The 17,930-nt window shown below is 40.8% G+C and overlaps 1 protein-coding gene across 15 annotated transcripts in view; it reads left to right on the top strand.

The window, feature by feature from the left end:
• The window catches only part of C2H8orf34 (chromosome 2 C8orf34 homolog), a 394,188-nt gene that overhangs the window by 36,083 nt on the left and 340,175 nt on the right, over positions 1–17,930 (top strand). For all 15 annotated transcript variants that reach the window (XR_012157172.1, XR_012157171.1, XM_073330923.1 and 12 more), the window contains exons 2-4: positions 6,893–7,040; positions 10,215–10,346; positions 16,591–16,719. Coding sequence is in view for 13 of the 15 variants with exons in the window: in XM_073330923.1 (XP_073187024.1) it covers positions 6,893–7,040; positions 10,215–10,346; positions 16,591–16,719 (409 nt within the window). In the remaining 2 variants the exon portion in view is untranslated. The remainder of the gene's footprint in view (positions 1–6,892; positions 7,041–10,214; positions 10,347–16,590; positions 16,720–17,930) is intronic.

Genomic DNA, 17,930 nt, shown 5'->3' with positions numbered 1-17,930 from the left:
CTGAACACTAATATTAGAAGAAAAATGTATTTTTATTCTGCAAAAAATATCTGCAGATGAGCTAGTATGTGAAGCTTGCATCTGTTTATTTCTGTAAATAATTAAGATTATATAAATATTTTTTTAAGTCTGTGAACATAAAAGTGTGCAAATGTATCCCCAGAGAGTAGACTTCAAATAACTAGCTTTATATCTACCTTGCAATGGCAGATAAATCTATCCTAGAGAAGTTTGTTGGTTTAGAGAGCAATCCCACAATCATGCCCATTCTTTCTCACTCAATGTGGGGCAACCTGTGCAGGGCAGTACAGTGGAAGAGTCAGCAAAAAATGAATCTGCTCTCCTTTTTGCTGCACTCCTCCCACTACTATCCCATCCCTATCCCTAGTGTTACCAGTCATTCTCCCACTCTTTCTGTTTGTTGCAGTCTCTCCACTGGCTGAGGGTGGCTTCAGACCTGGTAACCTTTGAGACTCTGGATTAAACACTTTGCCCTTGAGATGATAGAAAGTTGAAGAAGTTGTTCATTTTCTGGGAGGATGGAAGCCCTATCTGTCACGTGATTCTACAATCTATGATACTGTTATGTACATTCTCGCATGTTCATTGAGGTCTGCATTTGAGAATATGATATTGTAGGCAGGACACCTTAATGCTGTAAAAGTCATCCACAGGCAGTATTTTCATAATGAATTGAATGGATTGAAAATGAAAACTGCTTGTTCTTAAGATATCTAGATTTAAAGGGGCACTGTTATCCTGAAAATTTAAAATCAACATATTAAAATAGTTTTCTTTGCACATCCTTTAATAGTACGTTCTGGATTAATTTTTAAGATTATTGTTTTTAAAAAATGGAAGGGTTTTTCTTCCCTTGTTGAGATACAGTTTGGGGGCAAGTCAGAGAGCATAACCACCAAACATACTCTCACCTGTCTGTACCCTTTGGATTCTTCTGGGTAGTTGCCTGTCTGACTTCTGCCACTTCAGTTTCAGTTTTGCTGCTGTTGTTACTGACCTTTTGCAGGAGCTGGGGAAGGTCCTGCATGTGAGTTACTTGCCACAGAACAATGCATGAAAGTGATGCTGTCATGCTAGTACAGGAAGTGGAAATGATTGTACATGGTTTTCAACTGGAATGCCTGGTTGAAAAGGGACCCTGGCACTTCTGGTCAGCACTGCTGACCAGGCCATTAAAAGTCTGGTCGATGGCACAGTGGGGCTAAGGTAGGCTCCCTGCCTGTCCTGGCTCCGCATGGTTCCCGGAAGCAGCAGCGTGTCCCTCCTCTGACTCCTATGCATGCCACACCCCAAACCTTGGGTCTGCAGCTCCCATTGGCCAGGAACTGTGGCCAATGGGAGCTGTGGGGGTGGCTCCTGCAGATGGGGCAGTGCGCAGAGCTGCCTGGCTGAGCCTCCACCAAGGAGCCGGAGCTGGGACATGCCACTGCTTCTGGGAGCTGCTTGAGGTAAGTGCTACCTGGAGCCTGCACCCCTGACCCCCTCCCACACCTCAACCCCCTACCCCAGCCTCAATCCCCCTCCTGCCCTCCAAACCCTTCAATCCCAGCCTGGAGCACACTCCTGCATCCCAAACCCTCAGCCCCACCCCAGAGCCCCCACCACCAGCCAGAGCCCTCACCCCTGTTGTGCCCCAAGCCCCTGCCCTAGTCCTGATCCCCCTCCCACAATCCAAACCCCTCGGCCCCAGCCCCACCCCAGAGCCCTCACCCCAAAGCCTGTACCACAACCCCCTGATTCCCCTCCTGCCCTCCCAACCTCTTGGTCCCAGCCCAGAGCACCCTCCTACATCCCAAACTCCTCATCCTCAGCCCCGCTCCAGAGTCTGCACCCCCAGCCCTGATTCTCCTCCTGCCCTCCGAATCCCTCGGTCCCAGTCTGGGGCCCACACCCTGAACCCCTCATTTCTGGCCCCACCCCAGAACCTGCTCCCGCAGCCCAGAGCCTTTATTCCCTCCACACCCCAATCCCCTGCCTGAGCCTCCTCCCATACTCTGAACCCCTCAGCTCCACCCCCCTGGCCTGGAGCCCCCTTTTGCACCCCAAGCCCCTCATATCTGGCACTACCCTAGAGCCCACACCCCTAGCAGGAGTCCACACCCCCTCCTGCATCCCAACCCACTGCCTCAGCCAGGAGTCCCCTCCTGCACCCTGAACTCCTCATTTCTGGCCTCACCTCAGAGCCCGCACCCCCTCCTGCATCTCAACTCTCTGAGCCAGCCCAGTGAAAATGGGCAAGTAAGTGAGGGTGGGGAGAGCAAGTGATGGTGAGGAGGGATGGAGTGAACAGGAGGCGGGGCCTTAGAGAAGGGGCATGGCATGGGCAGGGCCTTGGAGGAGGGGCAGGGCAGGGCAGGGGGCGGTCAAAAAGGAAAGTTGGCAGCATCCAGTCAGTAATCAGCCTCTGCCATGGAGCGGGGGGTGGTGTGGGGGCAGTAGTGAGCTGGAGCCAGTTCGCACCGGTTCACCTGAACCGGTTGTTAAATTTTGAAGCCAGTTTAGAACTGGTTGTTAAAGGGGTGGGCAAACTGCGGCCCATGGGACCATCCTTTCTGTCCCGCCTGAGCTCTCAGCTGGGGAAGCTCCCCTGAGAATTTTTATTCACCCAGCCTTTGGCGGCACTTCGGCGGCGGGTCCTTCACTCGCTCCGGGCCTTCGGCAGCACTTCAGCGGCAAGTCCTTCAGTGCCGCTGAAGACCCAGAGCGACTGAAAAATATGAGAAATCTTAATTTGTGTCCTAAATTTGGTCTTTGCTTTCACAATTGGTATGAGTTGGGGGGACCGCTGAATGAGTCCCTCTGTGCTTCTCTTGTTAGACCCTTTGTGGGAAATGCTTTGAATGAAGTAAACAAGAGCTAGAGGGCGTTCTGTACAGCACTCATCAGCTGGAGGGAGGGTTTCCATGATGACAAGGCTGAAGATGATAGGGTGGAAATAAAATAGCCTCTTGGAAAAAAAATATGGAAGCAAGTTTTTTTGGCATAAGCTTTATGCTCACATTTTAGCAATATTAAGTTAATGTTCCTCTATATAATATGGGCTAGAACTGAAAGTAAATAAAATAGATGATAATTATCAGGAACTGTGACCATATAATATGTTTGCTTATGCATATAATAGCTTATTGAAGCTTGCCTGTATAATGGTTAATTGTAACAGCACAAAATGTATCTCTCTCAATAGCTTTAAATTGTTTTGGATCATCTTGTGATTTGCTAGCTATGCTACTGAATCAGAAAAGGTTTTGTTGAGATCAGTTGTTTTAATTGTTTTGTTTCCACTTGAGAATAGTTGTCTACTTAGCATATTGTGTCTATTTCTATCAAAGGATGCATAATTCTTCAAAACCTCAGACCAAATTCATACCAATCCTAAAAGGATTTTGTCATTGTAATATATTATGTACACTTCAGATAATTAATGCATCTGTGCCACCAATAAGCCAGTTGATTCCTTTCTTAATGTAAACCACTTTTGTGACCTTTTCAGAACCACTTTAAAGTTTTTCAAGTGTTTTCTTCAATATTTTGCTATTAAGATATCACCTAAATAGCAGATGAAAATGTCTAAATCTTAGAGAATCTGATCCATGAACTGAGCCAGATTCTCTTATGCAATACAGCATCTTTACAGCACTTAAATGGTGTAAAAGAGCTGGGATCTAGTTGCAACTGTCAGACTGAGAATTCCCAGTGGTTCGGAATTCTCATCTGGCAGGGAATAACTCTTATGCCAGTTTCATTCTCTACCCTGCATACAGAGTTTCAGAGGCAGGGCAAACCTGAGCTCTTCTATAGTCTGGCAATTCACAGCTGGTGAATAGTCTCCAGAGTGCTCTGACATCTAGGCTGGGGCAGCTTGAGAATTGGTGAGCCAGAAACTGCTCCCTGAAACCTTTCTTCTCCACCCCTTGCAACAAACATACCTTGGCAAAAGAAAAATATTTTACCCATAATCTGGAATATAGTAGCCTTTCATAAATAGATGTTTTTGTATACTTATTTGAAATTTAATCTGCTGGTAATGCCATCTCTTTATATTATTGAGGTAGGTCAACTTCAACTCCTCAGACAGTTTAGCATGTATATTTTGTCGATCCTTCCAGCCAACAGTTTATGGTGACTCTGTAGTTCAAGAATCCTCTCATTTCCTTGTTTTAAGAACACGTGATGTTGTTGCAGCCCATTCACTAACCTGTATAGGCAAAAGTCTGTTGTTTCTGGAACTCTTCTGACTTTGTTTTCTAGACATTCAGACAGGATGAAACTGGTTCCTGTGCAGAGTATCAGCACAGGTTTATGCATCACCTCATTTACCAGTTTCCATACTTCATCTTACCAGGAAAAAAAAGTGGCTGTGGCTGATGTGCCATCTCCAAGTGAAAACCCATGAAGCGCTCTAACTTGCATATTGCCTTCTGGGTAGAGAGACTCATTTAATCTTTTTCCTCTTCTGTGAAATGGGCCTTCCTTCCTGTGACACATGGACATGCTGCTGGAAGACTTTCTGGGTGGACTTTCACCAAAGTTCTGCTATTTCGACGTTCAGTTCCTTTTGTGATCACTGCTCATTCAGCAGCTGCTCTTGTTCCTCTGGATTTCTATTCCAAAACCAAAGATATCTCTATTGGCTTCTTATTAACAAATAATAACAGATCATGGACAGTCCTCTTAATTTTTTTTGTAAAAGCCGTGAAACCAGACCTGTTTTCTCCATTTTGATTTCTTTAGTGAAATGTCTTTTTTCATCTAGGAAGTCTGTTTGGGGCTCTTTTTGCTCACACTTAAGCTTCTGCACCACTCTGGCTGTATAAAAGGGCCTTGAAGTGAATACAAATAATTTGCTCTACCATGTACCTGTGCAAGCCTTCAATTGACCTCCTTCACGTACCCTTTTACCAAACTGTCTTCTTCTAACTCAAGGCACTATTACATCAAACATCCACAACTACTAATGTTGGGGAAAACAGTCTAGTAGAGGAGTGTGTGCAGAAGGGCTAAAAGGAGGGCAGAGTTAACTTGCCATGTGTACTGTATGGTAATGATAGTTGTTGTGGAAAGGTGTGCGCTTATAACTTCTTTAACTTTTAAAACAAAGAGAGGGCAGAAGTGAGGAGAAAGCAGTGCAGGAAGTAAGGAAGACATGAGCCAAGAGAAATTAATTAACTCTGTGAGGTAATTTTAAAGTACAGGCAGCAGCAACGAGTTTAACAAATTGGGAGAGGACATAAAGGAAAAAATTGACCTGTATGGAAAAATATTTGAAAAAGGTTAAATTGTTAGTTCTGAGTGGGAAGTTGGGCTCAATGGATTAGAGAATGGGGGGTGAAAACCAAGACATCTGGTTTTTAACCTGGCTCAAGAAGGAGAGTGGGGATTGCTGCCTGCTACTGAAAAACCTGAGTATGTACTCCCACTGCCTATTGCTTTCGTCTGTTTTCAGAGTGGTCTGTTGACACGCCCATGCAAATAGAAGTTAACTGGCTATGTGCCACAGTGTGAGCACCCTTTAGATCTTGTGCTTGCTGCACCCACTTAGCTTTTTCCCTTTTCTCCTGGCTACACTGTATTTGAAATTCCTTGACTGCATCTCTTGCATCTTACAAGTTACATGCTAAGGAGGTTTTCAAACTATTAACACCCTCCAGTTGCTGTTTTGAGACTGTTCTGCTCCTTGTCTGTATTTAAGTTTTCCATTAAATCTTTTATTCTACTGTTTAAAGCTAAGCAAGTTAAATAGAGCCCTTGCATAGCCATGCCCTTTCAATCCTTTTCTCTCCCCTGTTTACTTTGTTTTTCCTCCATTTCTGATTTAAACAAATTACATACATGACCACAAGGGTCGAGGTTATTTACAATATTGAGCCAGAATGATGCACCTCTGTGTTCATTTATAAAGTGTACAATACAGGATTATAATGTGTCCTGTCTTTCCCTTTCATTAGCCATGTCTGTGATTTCTGTATATGATAAATTGAATCCAGTTTCAGGTGATATATACAGTACTTTGTAGTGGTAAACAAGTAAGGTATAAAAAGATGGCTTTACGGCTGTAACTTGAGGGAGCACACATTTTGCGTAAGGTGGCTGTAACATTGCTGCACGGGACTGCTCTTCAGAGACTGGTATTGTATAGAATCCTTTTCCTGCCCTTTCTGCCCTTGCAGTGCATAATGATGTACTGGGAAAACTCTGAATACTTAGGGTTAGACTACATTAAAACTGGAAGCTAGTTTTAATTCAGAAAGTTGCATCCTCTGAGAAAATTTTGCAAATGCAGCTGTGTATAACTAAATTTCATTTTGCAAGCTCCTCAGTGAAAACACACACAACTACTCACATCTACAGTCAGTGGGAGCTGTGGGTGCTTAGCAGTACTGAAAATTGGGCCTTGGGTATTTTCATTCCTGTAACAAAATCTATATGATCTGTTGAGTTTGTGGGCCAGATTCTGGTCTTACATTGGTATAACATTAAGGTCAATGGTGTTTCTCCTCCTTTGCAGTCATGCAAAGAGATCAGAATCAAAATGTGTGTGTCTTACTGGAATGCTTGTATCATTGCGGCTGTATCACTGTATGGAATACCAGACCTGCTCAAGTGTATGTGATCAAGTGTCCTCAGGATCATTCCAGAGGACATTCTGAATAACTAGTAGTATTACACACATATGAATGCTCCACAGGTTAATACTAGTAATGGTTAATAATTTAACATGACTGACAACTCAAACTTTCCTCGCAAATGTTGACATTAGGCTCTGGCTTAATTAATTACAGTTATTAATACGCCTTTATTTTTTGATCAGTATAAGGTACAATGCTGCACTAAGTGTTCGTTTTTTTTTGTCCCCCCCTCCCATTTCTTTAAGGAACTGATGACCAAGCTGATAACAGAGACTCCTGACCAGCCAATCCCATTTCTCATTGACCATCTTCAGTCCAAACAGGGGAACCGGAGTCCGCTTCAGAGAACGTTGTCTGGATCTGCTGCTCTCTGGGCAGAAAGTGAGACATCAGGTAAGTGGGGAATATTTGTATGTTTTGAGATTTAAAAAAAATACTATTATGCCAAAGAAATAACATGAAGAAAACAGAGGTGAGTATTGTAAAATGAACAGAAACTAATATTTCTTAAATAGATTTTTTTATTTATTCTTTGTACCATTCAGGAAATCCATATGGTAGAAAGGAGACAAATCCATAAGGCATATATGGCCAGATGTTCCCCTAATTGGGTTATTCCCACTTAAGGGCAAGAAAACTCAATGAATTTTGACTTGTAATGTTTAATTTTCTATCTTTTTCTATGCTCCACATTTCATCTTTCTGGGTACTCAGGGGGTTGGATATTGTTTGATGGGGGTATGCATGTTTATGAGCAAAAGCACTTGGAGAACAGGCAGAGAGAGAAAGCGTATGAAGCACGTGCAATGTGACCCTGAGGGAGAGCCAAGAGAGAAGATTTTTGGGCAGAGTGCTGTCTGGAAAGAGGCTTAGAACTATGAGCAATGGAAGTGCCGCCTCTTGTTTGATTCCTACGGTAAATAAACAGGATTGCATAAAACAAAAAGCTTGACTCCATCAATTTCTCCTCTGAATGGAAACAATCTGCAAGACCCTTATATAGGCTAATTGATCAAGTCAAAAATGGTAACAATATAATTCCAGATATACAAACTGTAAGAGATCTACAAAACAAATATAGATGAAATATACAGTGGAGCTATGGGTTGGAGTTAATCTTTATTTAGATTTTTAATAACACATTTTAACCACCCTTCACCTCAGCACTTTGCCGGAAGAAGCTCTTACTATTGCATGAATCCCTGTGTGACAAATTTTGTGTTTTGAGATTTTAAAACATTTGCAATAGCAACCCCCACATTGATAAGCCAGTAGATTTTGGTACATATTCATCCATAAAAGTGTTTTTTAAAATTTTGGTTTTGTGACAAAAGTTGACTGAAAATCTGTCGGAACATAGCAGGCCTCCATCAGATGCATAGTGGTTAATTTTTAATTGTGTGGCGAATACATTTTATTAAATGCAATTGGCGTTTACAGTTTTGAGTATAAGCACTTAACTTTTTTTCAGAACCACTGGAAGTTGGGGTAGAACATGGAGGGGTCTGAAAGGGACCAGGGAGAGGGGAGTCTGACAGGAAGCAGATGAGCTCTGACCTCTGATGTGGAATAGGTTTGGCAGCTTGTTGATGCCCATTATTTATGTAACTTTAAAGTGCAATTGATTTCCATACACTTTTCAAATAGTGCCATACAGTAATATGATTAAGGCTACCAGAATCTGTCCATTAATTTTTGTAATGCTTGTGTTTAATGGTAGCTCTTCCCTTGAATTACACTTAGAAAGTGTGACTGTAACTTAAGTACATTTTGTTTTTTTTGGGAATTAACTGGCAGGTGTAAAGCCCTCATTAATGAAGGAGACCGAGCTGAATGTTAGCTATAAAGTTGGAACATATAAATAAATGCTAAATAACTATTTCCATTAACACTCTGAGGAATAGTCTCAAAACAGGGATTGTTTTAAATACATCAAAAAAGAAGGATATTCAAAACAAGACTTAATTTAAACTCCATACCTGTATAATATATGCCAGCTCCTGCCCTCCACTGGCACAAAGTTGACCTAAAGTGACTTAACTGGTCACAGCATGCTCTTCCACGCAAAGGGGATATTTAGGTGGTGTAGATCTGCTGTAAGGACTTCTGTGCCTCCCACAGGCTTGTGACTGGCACACAGGGCATGGCCTGTAGGTATGGGCATTCCTCCACCCTAGTGATTCCTGGCTGCAATATCCAGCCAGTGCAAGCTGGAGCAGCCTTCTCATTGCTCCAGTTTGTGCTTGTTTTCCGGCCCGTCAGAAAGTAGCCCTAGTATTGGAGGAGTGCAAAGGAGGCTTTCCGTTTTGTTTCCGTTTTCCTCACCCCACTTCTCAACTGTGTTGAGGCTTCATGGTCACAGCTAAGGATCATCCCCTGCATTTTTACTCAAAGGCATGTCCATAAATTTCTCAAGTTAAATGTGAAAGAAAGCAAGCAGTAGTTTGTATATTCTTGTGCCAGGATCTGAAATTGTGTTTGGCATAATTCAGCAAGGGGAAGAGGAAGAGCAGCTGGCCTTATGGTCCTAGACTGATACTTTGGGTTGCCTGGATCTACTGGGTATATTTTTATCCGGTGTGACAAAGTCAGACCTGACAGCTATGAGAGAGTGGTCCTGTTGGGTTCCGGAGAAGTGGATTTGTGCAAGCCGCCCATGGCTAAAGGACCCTTCCCCAGCTATAGGAGAATCCACTGAGCCTGGGACTCAAATAAATACAGAGGGGACAACAGAAGGAAAAAAAGGACAGGGTCAAAGGGTGTGAGGGTCAAAAGTAGGGAACCTGAAGGGGACACTGAGCAGAAAACCCCAAACAGCGCCCACTGCTCCTTGAAGATGTCAAGGAGCCAGCGGACACATCCCAGAGGAGCTCTGCCCAAATGTGTGAACAGAGGGAGAATCAGAAATAGGCCCCACAGTCGCAGAGAACTCCCTGAGCCAACATCCTCTCTATGAGAGAGTAGTGGGAGGCTGGTTTATCAGCCATAGAATGGAGAAGGCCCTTTCCCCTATGAACTGAAAAGAGGTTCTCAGGTTAATTAGAGACCAATTAAGGGCTGCCAGTGACCTTTAGAAACACCTCTTCTGGTGGGAGAGAGAGACACACAGACAGGAGGGGCGCAGTAGCTGCAGTAGGGTAGGGACAACAGGGAGAAAAGGTTTCTCCCAGACGGGAGGCTGCTCCCCTCCTTATAGGGGAAACAGTCATGTTAACTCTTGTTTGGAGAAGGACTGGCAACCAGAAGCCAGCATAATAAGACAATGATCTGGGGTGGAGGCGGGAAAACATTTATTTTGTGTTGTGAGTTTGATTTTTTTTTTGCTTAAAAGAACTGCTTGGGCCTACCCTGAGGCCCACAGTGTAAATATTGAAAAAATAAACCAAAGCAAAGAATTAAAAACCCCTGCAGTAGGATTGCTGCACTCCAGGCCTCCACCGCCAGAGAGAGAAACGCTGAGGCTAACAAGGTGAAGGAGGTGCCTTGTCAAACTGGGTTTATCATGTAACATAACCTTGAAAAGTGACCATGCAAATGTAATCACCTGAAATTTTATTTTTGCGACAGAAAACAAAGGAACAAGAAGAGATTGTAGAAGTTATGATAAACCCTGGCAGGTAAATGCAAAGAAACCTAAAAAGTCAAAGAGTGACCTCGCTGTGTCCAACATTTCTCCACCATCACTGGAATCCAAGTCATGTAAGCAAATTTCAATGTTTTATTAATTAATACAACCATCCGATTGTACTCAGGGTTGAAATAAAATGCAAAACAGGGCTGTCCTTCAGTTGAAATGGTTGGATACACGTCGTAATAGACTTCAGTTCTCGTTATATTTTAATACACACCATAGACTGTTAGTAGTATTGTGCTACCGTATATGAATAGGATTAATTTAGAAAAAAATAAGTTTGAATGTTATGTACTGTTTTATGTTTTAAAATGTTGATTTTGATTGATGTTTCAATTGCCAACACATACACAAAACCTATTCTCTATATTCTTAATGCTAATAATAGCAGATGTAGGTAGTTTCTTCAGTGAAATCAATAAATGCAAACAACTCATTGAAAACACATCTGGTTTTAGACACAAGTAGTGCTGGGAAATAGGAGGACTATTTTGAGACTTGCTGGGAAAACCTAATTATATGTTAAGGGAAAGGAACAAGAGTATTGACAATGACTTGTAAGGTAAATGGTGATAAAGGAATTTTAATGAAGTATAATAGTGCCAATGCACACATGTATGGTACCAAATATTAAATAAACTTATTTTGAACTTAATGAAATCTAAGTTTTCATACAAGTAAAACAGATGCTTCATAAATCACAACATTTCCCAAGATCAAAAACACAATGAAGCCATCCAGCTGTATTTGGGGGACTAGGATGCACTCCTACTAGGTCACTATTGAGAAAAAAGCTGGTTATAAATGTGTATATAACATTGTAAATTTAGGCCCATCAATATAAACATAGCTACATTAATACTATCCCTATCAGGAGTGAGAATTCAGAAGAAAAAAGTATACAAAGAAAAAGAAATTACTAGTTTAAAGTTTGTCTAAGAGCAGAAATGTACAGTTAGGCAGAGCACTTCATGTTCACTGTCATTGTATGATTCCTACTTCAGAAAAAAATAATGGGGCCTAATTCTGATCCTCAGCTATTTAGATGTGAGGAATGCTCTAGCCTCTTGCTGCCACATAACCCAGCCATACATCAGGCTGACAGACCCTAAGGAGTCATCAGTATTGGGAAACCAAGTGGTGTTCTGGGCACCCCCTGGATTTGTTTAGGCATCTGCCACAGGAAACTCAGTGGTACTAGAGTTGTTGCAATCTCAATATGAATGTAGGGAAAGGAGTTGGTGGAAACTGAATATTTAGGTTTATACACAAGATGTGCTCACTAGAGCTGATTTTTTACAATTTTCCTAGGGATATACAACATAAGCAGCAAGGTGGCCTCTCTGAGCCATTAATCTGCTAGTCGCCTAATCTCCACCACTGGAATGCCCACTTGATTTAATGCTCAGTGCATTATAAAGATGGAGCCCCACTGCAAACAAGAGGAATAGAAATACACATCAGAAGTCCATCTATCTTGACTCAGAATAATCAAAACTGGTACTTCCTTTCCCATTGCAGAGAAGAAAGGTACATAACATGAATAGCCACAGTACTTTCTAAAAGTTTCACTGTGTGCAGTTCCATAGATGTTGTGAAGGGGCATACCCTCATTCAGCTCTAACAAGGCACACCTGTAAAGCTTGCTCTGCCAGGGTGGAGATGCTTAAAAAGAGAGAACCTGCCACAGGAAAGGGTGGTGAACAGGAAGAAGATTGCTGTGCCTCAAAGACTGCTGGCTGTAGAGATTGAGAGGGAGACAGTCACAGGCCTTGCCATCTTGATGCTTCAAGGACCAGGAATAATGCAGGGTGCCCCAAGAGGATGGGCTGACGGTAGACCTTAATTAAAGACAGTAGGCCAGCTGATATAGCTAATAATATTTTTAATAAAAAGAAAAGAAAAGGAGTACTTGTGGCACCTTAGAGACTAACCAATTTATTAGAGCATAAGCTTTCGTGAGCTACAGCTCACTTCCTCAGATGCATATCGTGGAAACTGCAGCAGGCTTTATATATACACAGAGAATATGAAACAATACCTCCTCCCACCCCACTGTCCTGCTGGTAATAGCTTATCTAAAGTGATCATCAGGTGGCCCACCTGATGATCACTTTAGATAAGCTATTACCAGCAGGACAGTGGGGTGGGAGGAGGTATTGTTTCATATTCTCTGTGTATATATAAAGCCTGCTGCAGTTTCCACGATATGCATCTGAGGAAGTGAGCTGTAGCTCACGAAAGCTTATGCTCTAATAAATTGGTTAGTCTCTAAGGTGCCACAAGTACTCCTTTTCTTTTCTTTTTGCGAATACAGACTAACACGGCTGTTACTCTGAAACCTGTCAATATTTTTAATAGACTTTTAAAGAATTACCACATCTACCACTACAGATTTCAGTCCTTATTTTACCCATCTGGTGATCTTTCCAACAATATTTGTGCTGAATTCCTGTATTTTACTCTGAAATATTTATGCCCTCTTCCAGGACTCTACAAATCTTAAAACTGGTGATGGGGATTCAATATTATGAAGTATAAAGTCCAGGTTCTGGAATGGTATCTTAGCTCAAGTAATGAAAAGGTCTTTTTATGATTTTATGTTATCCATATTGGAGGTCTGAAATTTCTCCCACACCTTTTAAAAACTGCATCTGAAATGAGATTCGCATATACTGTGTGCCATAAAAGCCATACTAGTAGACTAACTACAGAAACTCCTTCCTTCTGTAACTCTTTCAGAAATGATTTCTGTAGTAAGTTTAAGTCCCAGAGTAACCAAGACTTCTGAAAGCCACTGCATCAATTGTTTGTCTGCCTGAAATATTTAATCCTTGATTTATTCTATCCTCTCAACTGTGCTCATAGTTCTTTTGTTACTTCCGCTTTAATAAATCATGATAGTACATCATCGTGTCCCAGCATCTTAATCTTCACTTGGAGAAAAATTCTGTTTTATAATATTTATAGTCCCAAAATAAGTTTCAAAGTGATTAAATCAATTGAATATTACAGCTCATTGAGTCTTTGTCCTTAATTTTTTTTTATCTTTACCTAGTCTGACTTCTTGTGTAATTTAGGCCATATAATTTCACTCAGTGATTCCCACATCAAGACCATAACTTGTGGTTGAATGGCAGTTTACGTTTTCGTGATTTAAAAGCTCCAATTGATGGAGAATTTACAACATTTCCCAATAAGCTTTTTCCAATGATTAATTATTCCTGCTGCTTAAAAATTTTCTTATTTCCAACTGAAATTTTGACTGCTAGATTAAATGTTATCTATTTATGTTTATAGAATGCTTGTATCAAAGACTGTGATCAATTTGCCTCTTAATCTTTTATTTGATAAACTAAATAGGTTGAGCTCCTTTAACATCATAGTAAGGACTAGTTTTTTTCAGATGACAAATCATGCCTATAGCTCTTCTCTGAACCAGGGGATACTGGAACAGTTTTGAAAGTGGGGGTGCTGAGAGCCATTGAACCAAACTGTAAACCCTGTATATGATGGAAACCACTTCAAAAAGGGGGTGCTGCAGCACCCCTCACACTGCTAGTTCCAGTACCTATGCTCTAAACCGTCTCCTTAACATCCTTTCGAAAGTGTAGAGACTGCATTTCAGCAGTGATCTCACCAATGTCCTATGCAGATGTAATATCTCCTTATTCCTGCTTAGTGTTCCTCTGTTATACATCCAGGGATCATGTTAGCACTTTTTGCCACAGGGAACTAAAAGATAGATGTTGTTGGCTTTAATAAGGGGATGGCTAATTTTATGACCAATAATGATGTCTTTAGTTATGCACACTAAGAAGTATATGCTACCTCACTTCAAGCATAAACTGGCTGCCACAGAGTGTCTCAATGATTGCCTAGGAATTTTCCACCTCCACCATGGGTGTGTGTGCACATGCCTTATGGTGGTGGGAGTTGCATTCCCCAAACTATTGCTAGAAGGTTTAATGAGCCAATGGTCTGATTCACCAGCAAGTCTGATCTTTGAAAAGACAGTTGTGTCTCTTTAAAAAACAAAATAATCTCCCTATAGAAAACTGATTATTCTTTATAGGAACAAAGGTTTAACTAAGAGACTGGATGTGTCTGTTGTAGATGTTGGGAGGGAAAAGGGGGGGAGAGGGAGGGGGAGAGAGAGAGAGAGAGAGAATGGAAGCTGGTGGCAAAGGGGCAGCTTTCTGAGATGTAGAATGAAAGATTTCTGATATGAAATCTCAACTTTATAAAAGGGAACAGCTAACTGACTTCCATACGAAAATGCTATGAATGTCATAAATTTTAGGTTCATCCTTTCAAGGTAAAGATTGTTTATAGATCTGAATAACACACAAGGCTGATTCAGGTAATATGATGGGGATTTAAAATACGGAAACATTTTGATGAATGATTAAGCATAAACAGGAGAAGGGTAGGAATATTACTAAGGGGCTATACTAAATCTGAAGTGAGAAGTGAACAGAAACTAATAGAAATGATATGCAGTGAAACCTGTACAAGAGACTACCTAATTGTGGAAAAATAAGCCAAGACCCAAATTCAAAGGCATGGATGATCTAGTTTCTTCTGCTAATTTATTGTAATATCAAAAGTTAATAAATGCTTAAGAGGGAAATTAGTAGAAGAAGCAACACGTGATTTCTAACTTCAGAAAAGACAATGGACTTTTGCTTTCTATTCTAGAATCTGTGGGAAATAATCAGTATTTCTATTTTTTCTGCAGTGCATCTGAGGAAAAATCGATTCTGGTTAGGGCTAATAAGGAAGACAGTTATTCAGAGTAGTATAAAAATAAGACTTTTAATAAACATTAAAAAATCCTAATATAGGGAATGGGAGAGCACTAAAATAAATGCAGTAATTAAAAGGATGACTAAAGCAACACAAACAAATATAAAAAGGTCTTTAATTGTTATGCATGTGATTCGTATTGACACTAATGAGCTACATCCTCATAGTGAGGAAAGAATTAGATCCAATGAAGTGAGCTGTAGCTCATGAAAGCTTATGCTCAAATAAATGTGTTAGTCTCTAAGGTGCCACAAGTACTCCTTAGCTTTCTTTATGTTCATCGGTTTGAATAACTCTTTTTAACCAGGAACCCAGCAATTCCATATCATTTCAAGTGCCAGTTTATGCTGCACAAGATATAGAAGTCTGTAAATTGTTTTTATGTATTTGGTGCAGATGTAGTTTGTAAATAAAGGGAGTTGAGAGTTAGTGAAATCAAAAAGGAAGATGTCAAAGCTGTTTAAATGAGGTGAAGCAGTAGTCATGTTCTTATTTTTTTATAAATTATTTTCATTTGAATGGGGGGCAGTGACATTGGCTATTTCTTTTTGAAAGGAATGTTACTAGCATCACCCAGAATTTTGTCACTTCCATATAGTGTTACTGCAGTGTGTATTAACTCGGGAGTTGCAGCTTGATGCAGAATGCAGCAATCCACTTACATAGCTTTTGACATGAGGGAGCTTTCTAGCCTCTGGCATAGCAGTTGAGGTCATCTTTAGAGTTGAGCTAATGTTCTCTTAAGATAAAATCTCTTGGGTGTTGTAATGCAGACTCAACAGAAGAGTATGCTTCCCAAGAAGCCCTAAGGGAACAGAGTAAAAGCTCATATGCTTACAAAGCCTTTTACCTGGTATGTAATAGAGACCTATTTTGTTCAGTTTCAGAGTAGCAGCCGTGTTAGTCTGTATTCGCAAAAAGAAAAGGAGTACTTGTGGCACCTTAGAGACTAACCAATTTATTTGAGCATAAGCTTTCATGAGCTACAGCTCACTTCATCGGATGCAATTATTTCTTTTGCTTTTGCGTATACTGAATTGAGACAATGGCAGGAGTATTTATATAAATAAAACATGTTTTGTTTATGGTAAAACTAATAATAAAAACAGAAATAGTAGTTCTTTATTTCCATTTTGTCGTCTTTCATTTTATTGGCCAATAGGCACACGTTTCATTTACCGTGTAGTGGTTTCACTTGCAGACCAATGTGTACATTGTTGGGTTTTTTTTGGTCTGAGAATTCAGTGTTAGCTGTTCCTGGTAGTTAGTTGATTTGGTAACAAAGGTCATTTGGAAATCCTGCCTCAGGACCCTTCCCTCCCCCTCTCCTTTGGAACTTCCCCACTAACTGAAATAAAAATATATCCAGTTAGTGTTATAGGAAGGGGAAAACTGACTTCAACATTATGAGCATTCTTGATCTTGTAGACTCATTGCACAGCTTATTGCTACTGTAGCTTTCTGAATTATGAAATCTAATCTTTATATATAATTTTACTTTAGTGCCAAGGTCAATAGAGCATCCTAAATGGGACTGGCGGACAAAACCGGAGAGCCATGAGTTTGATGAATTAAATCATATTCTTCAGGAAAGTAAGAAGCTGGGGAAAGCCCTTGAGAATCTCTCTCGGAGTAAGTTGCTTTTAATTTTTTAATGTGACTGTAGAATATTGAACTTACGAATATATTATAAATATGTACTAAAGGTGGTGGTATTTCTTTTACACTGGTGTCATTTAGGAGTAACTCCACTGAAGTCAACAAAGTTACACTGGGTAAGTGAAAGGGAGATCAGGGACACTGTTCACTTAAAATAAAACTTTTAATTAAAGAAAACAAGCCATTTCATGGCTTTTATCCCAATAAACAATCACTTACTTACATAAACTAGATTAAGAATTGTAAACAATATCGGTTTAAACTGGAAAAAAAGTAATTTTTTTTAGAGAAGGTGTAAACGGTGGGCTACAAAGAAAATTTTGTCCTGATGGGGCCAAGAGGTAAAACCAAGGCAAATGGAGCATTTATTGTCCATTAGTAAAAGACATCCGAGTTTTTTGGGGGGAGGGGGTGCTACTGCAGATATATTTCCCCCACAAAAAAGGCAGGTCTTAAATTGATTCTTTTCCCTGGGGTTTGCCATTATGGTGGAAAAACAAATTAACCCAATGTGTCTAGAATTCTAGAACTTAAATATAATCACAGGAAAAACTAATAATTTTAACAATCAATTAACCAGTTAATTGGACCAGTAGTGCCAGTCCAACAGTTGAACTACGCCAAGTCTTAACTAGGGAGAAAGCAAATTGCCAATGTGTGAAAGCTGACTTATTTTAAAGAGTGATAACTTAAGGGCTGAGGGTGTTGGGAACCACATGTCCTCATGGAAACTCATATAGGATGTTCCATAGCGCAGTTCTTTATGGCCCCAAAAGTCAAAGCTTTCCAGAAGTTTATGCGGTTTGATGCAGGTGTGTCCTAAGAGTGAAGGTCTTGTCTGGCTTTTGGAAGGAGAAGCAACACAGATCCCTGTCCCCTTCTATCCTACAAATCACTATGGGTATTAGCCATGAATGAGGAAGAAAGAAATCTGAAGCTGCTGTAGGAAGCCACTGGTGCTGTGTGGCAACGACTACTCTTTGCTCTTTCCCAGCTACCTGCTGTGCTGTAGAGGTAAATAGGAAAGAGTGCAGGGCGGGGCCAGTTGTCTGATGTGTATATGGGGGACAGAAGTAAGAAACAGTTCCATAATGCCTGGGATCCAGATTTAGAGGCTGTGCTTTAATAATAATTAATAATAAACTCCACAGATACCTTATCCATACTGACCAACATTCCCAAAG

The sequence above is a fragment of the Lepidochelys kempii genome, chromosome 2, assembly GCF_965140265.1.
Source record: "Lepidochelys kempii isolate rLepKem1 chromosome 2, rLepKem1.hap2, whole genome shotgun sequence".
Taxonomy (NCBI): Eukaryota; Metazoa; Chordata; order Testudines; family Cheloniidae; genus Lepidochelys; species Lepidochelys kempii.
The sequence above is the reverse complement of the archived record's forward strand: the minus strand, read 5'-3'. Positions and strand labels throughout refer to the sequence as shown.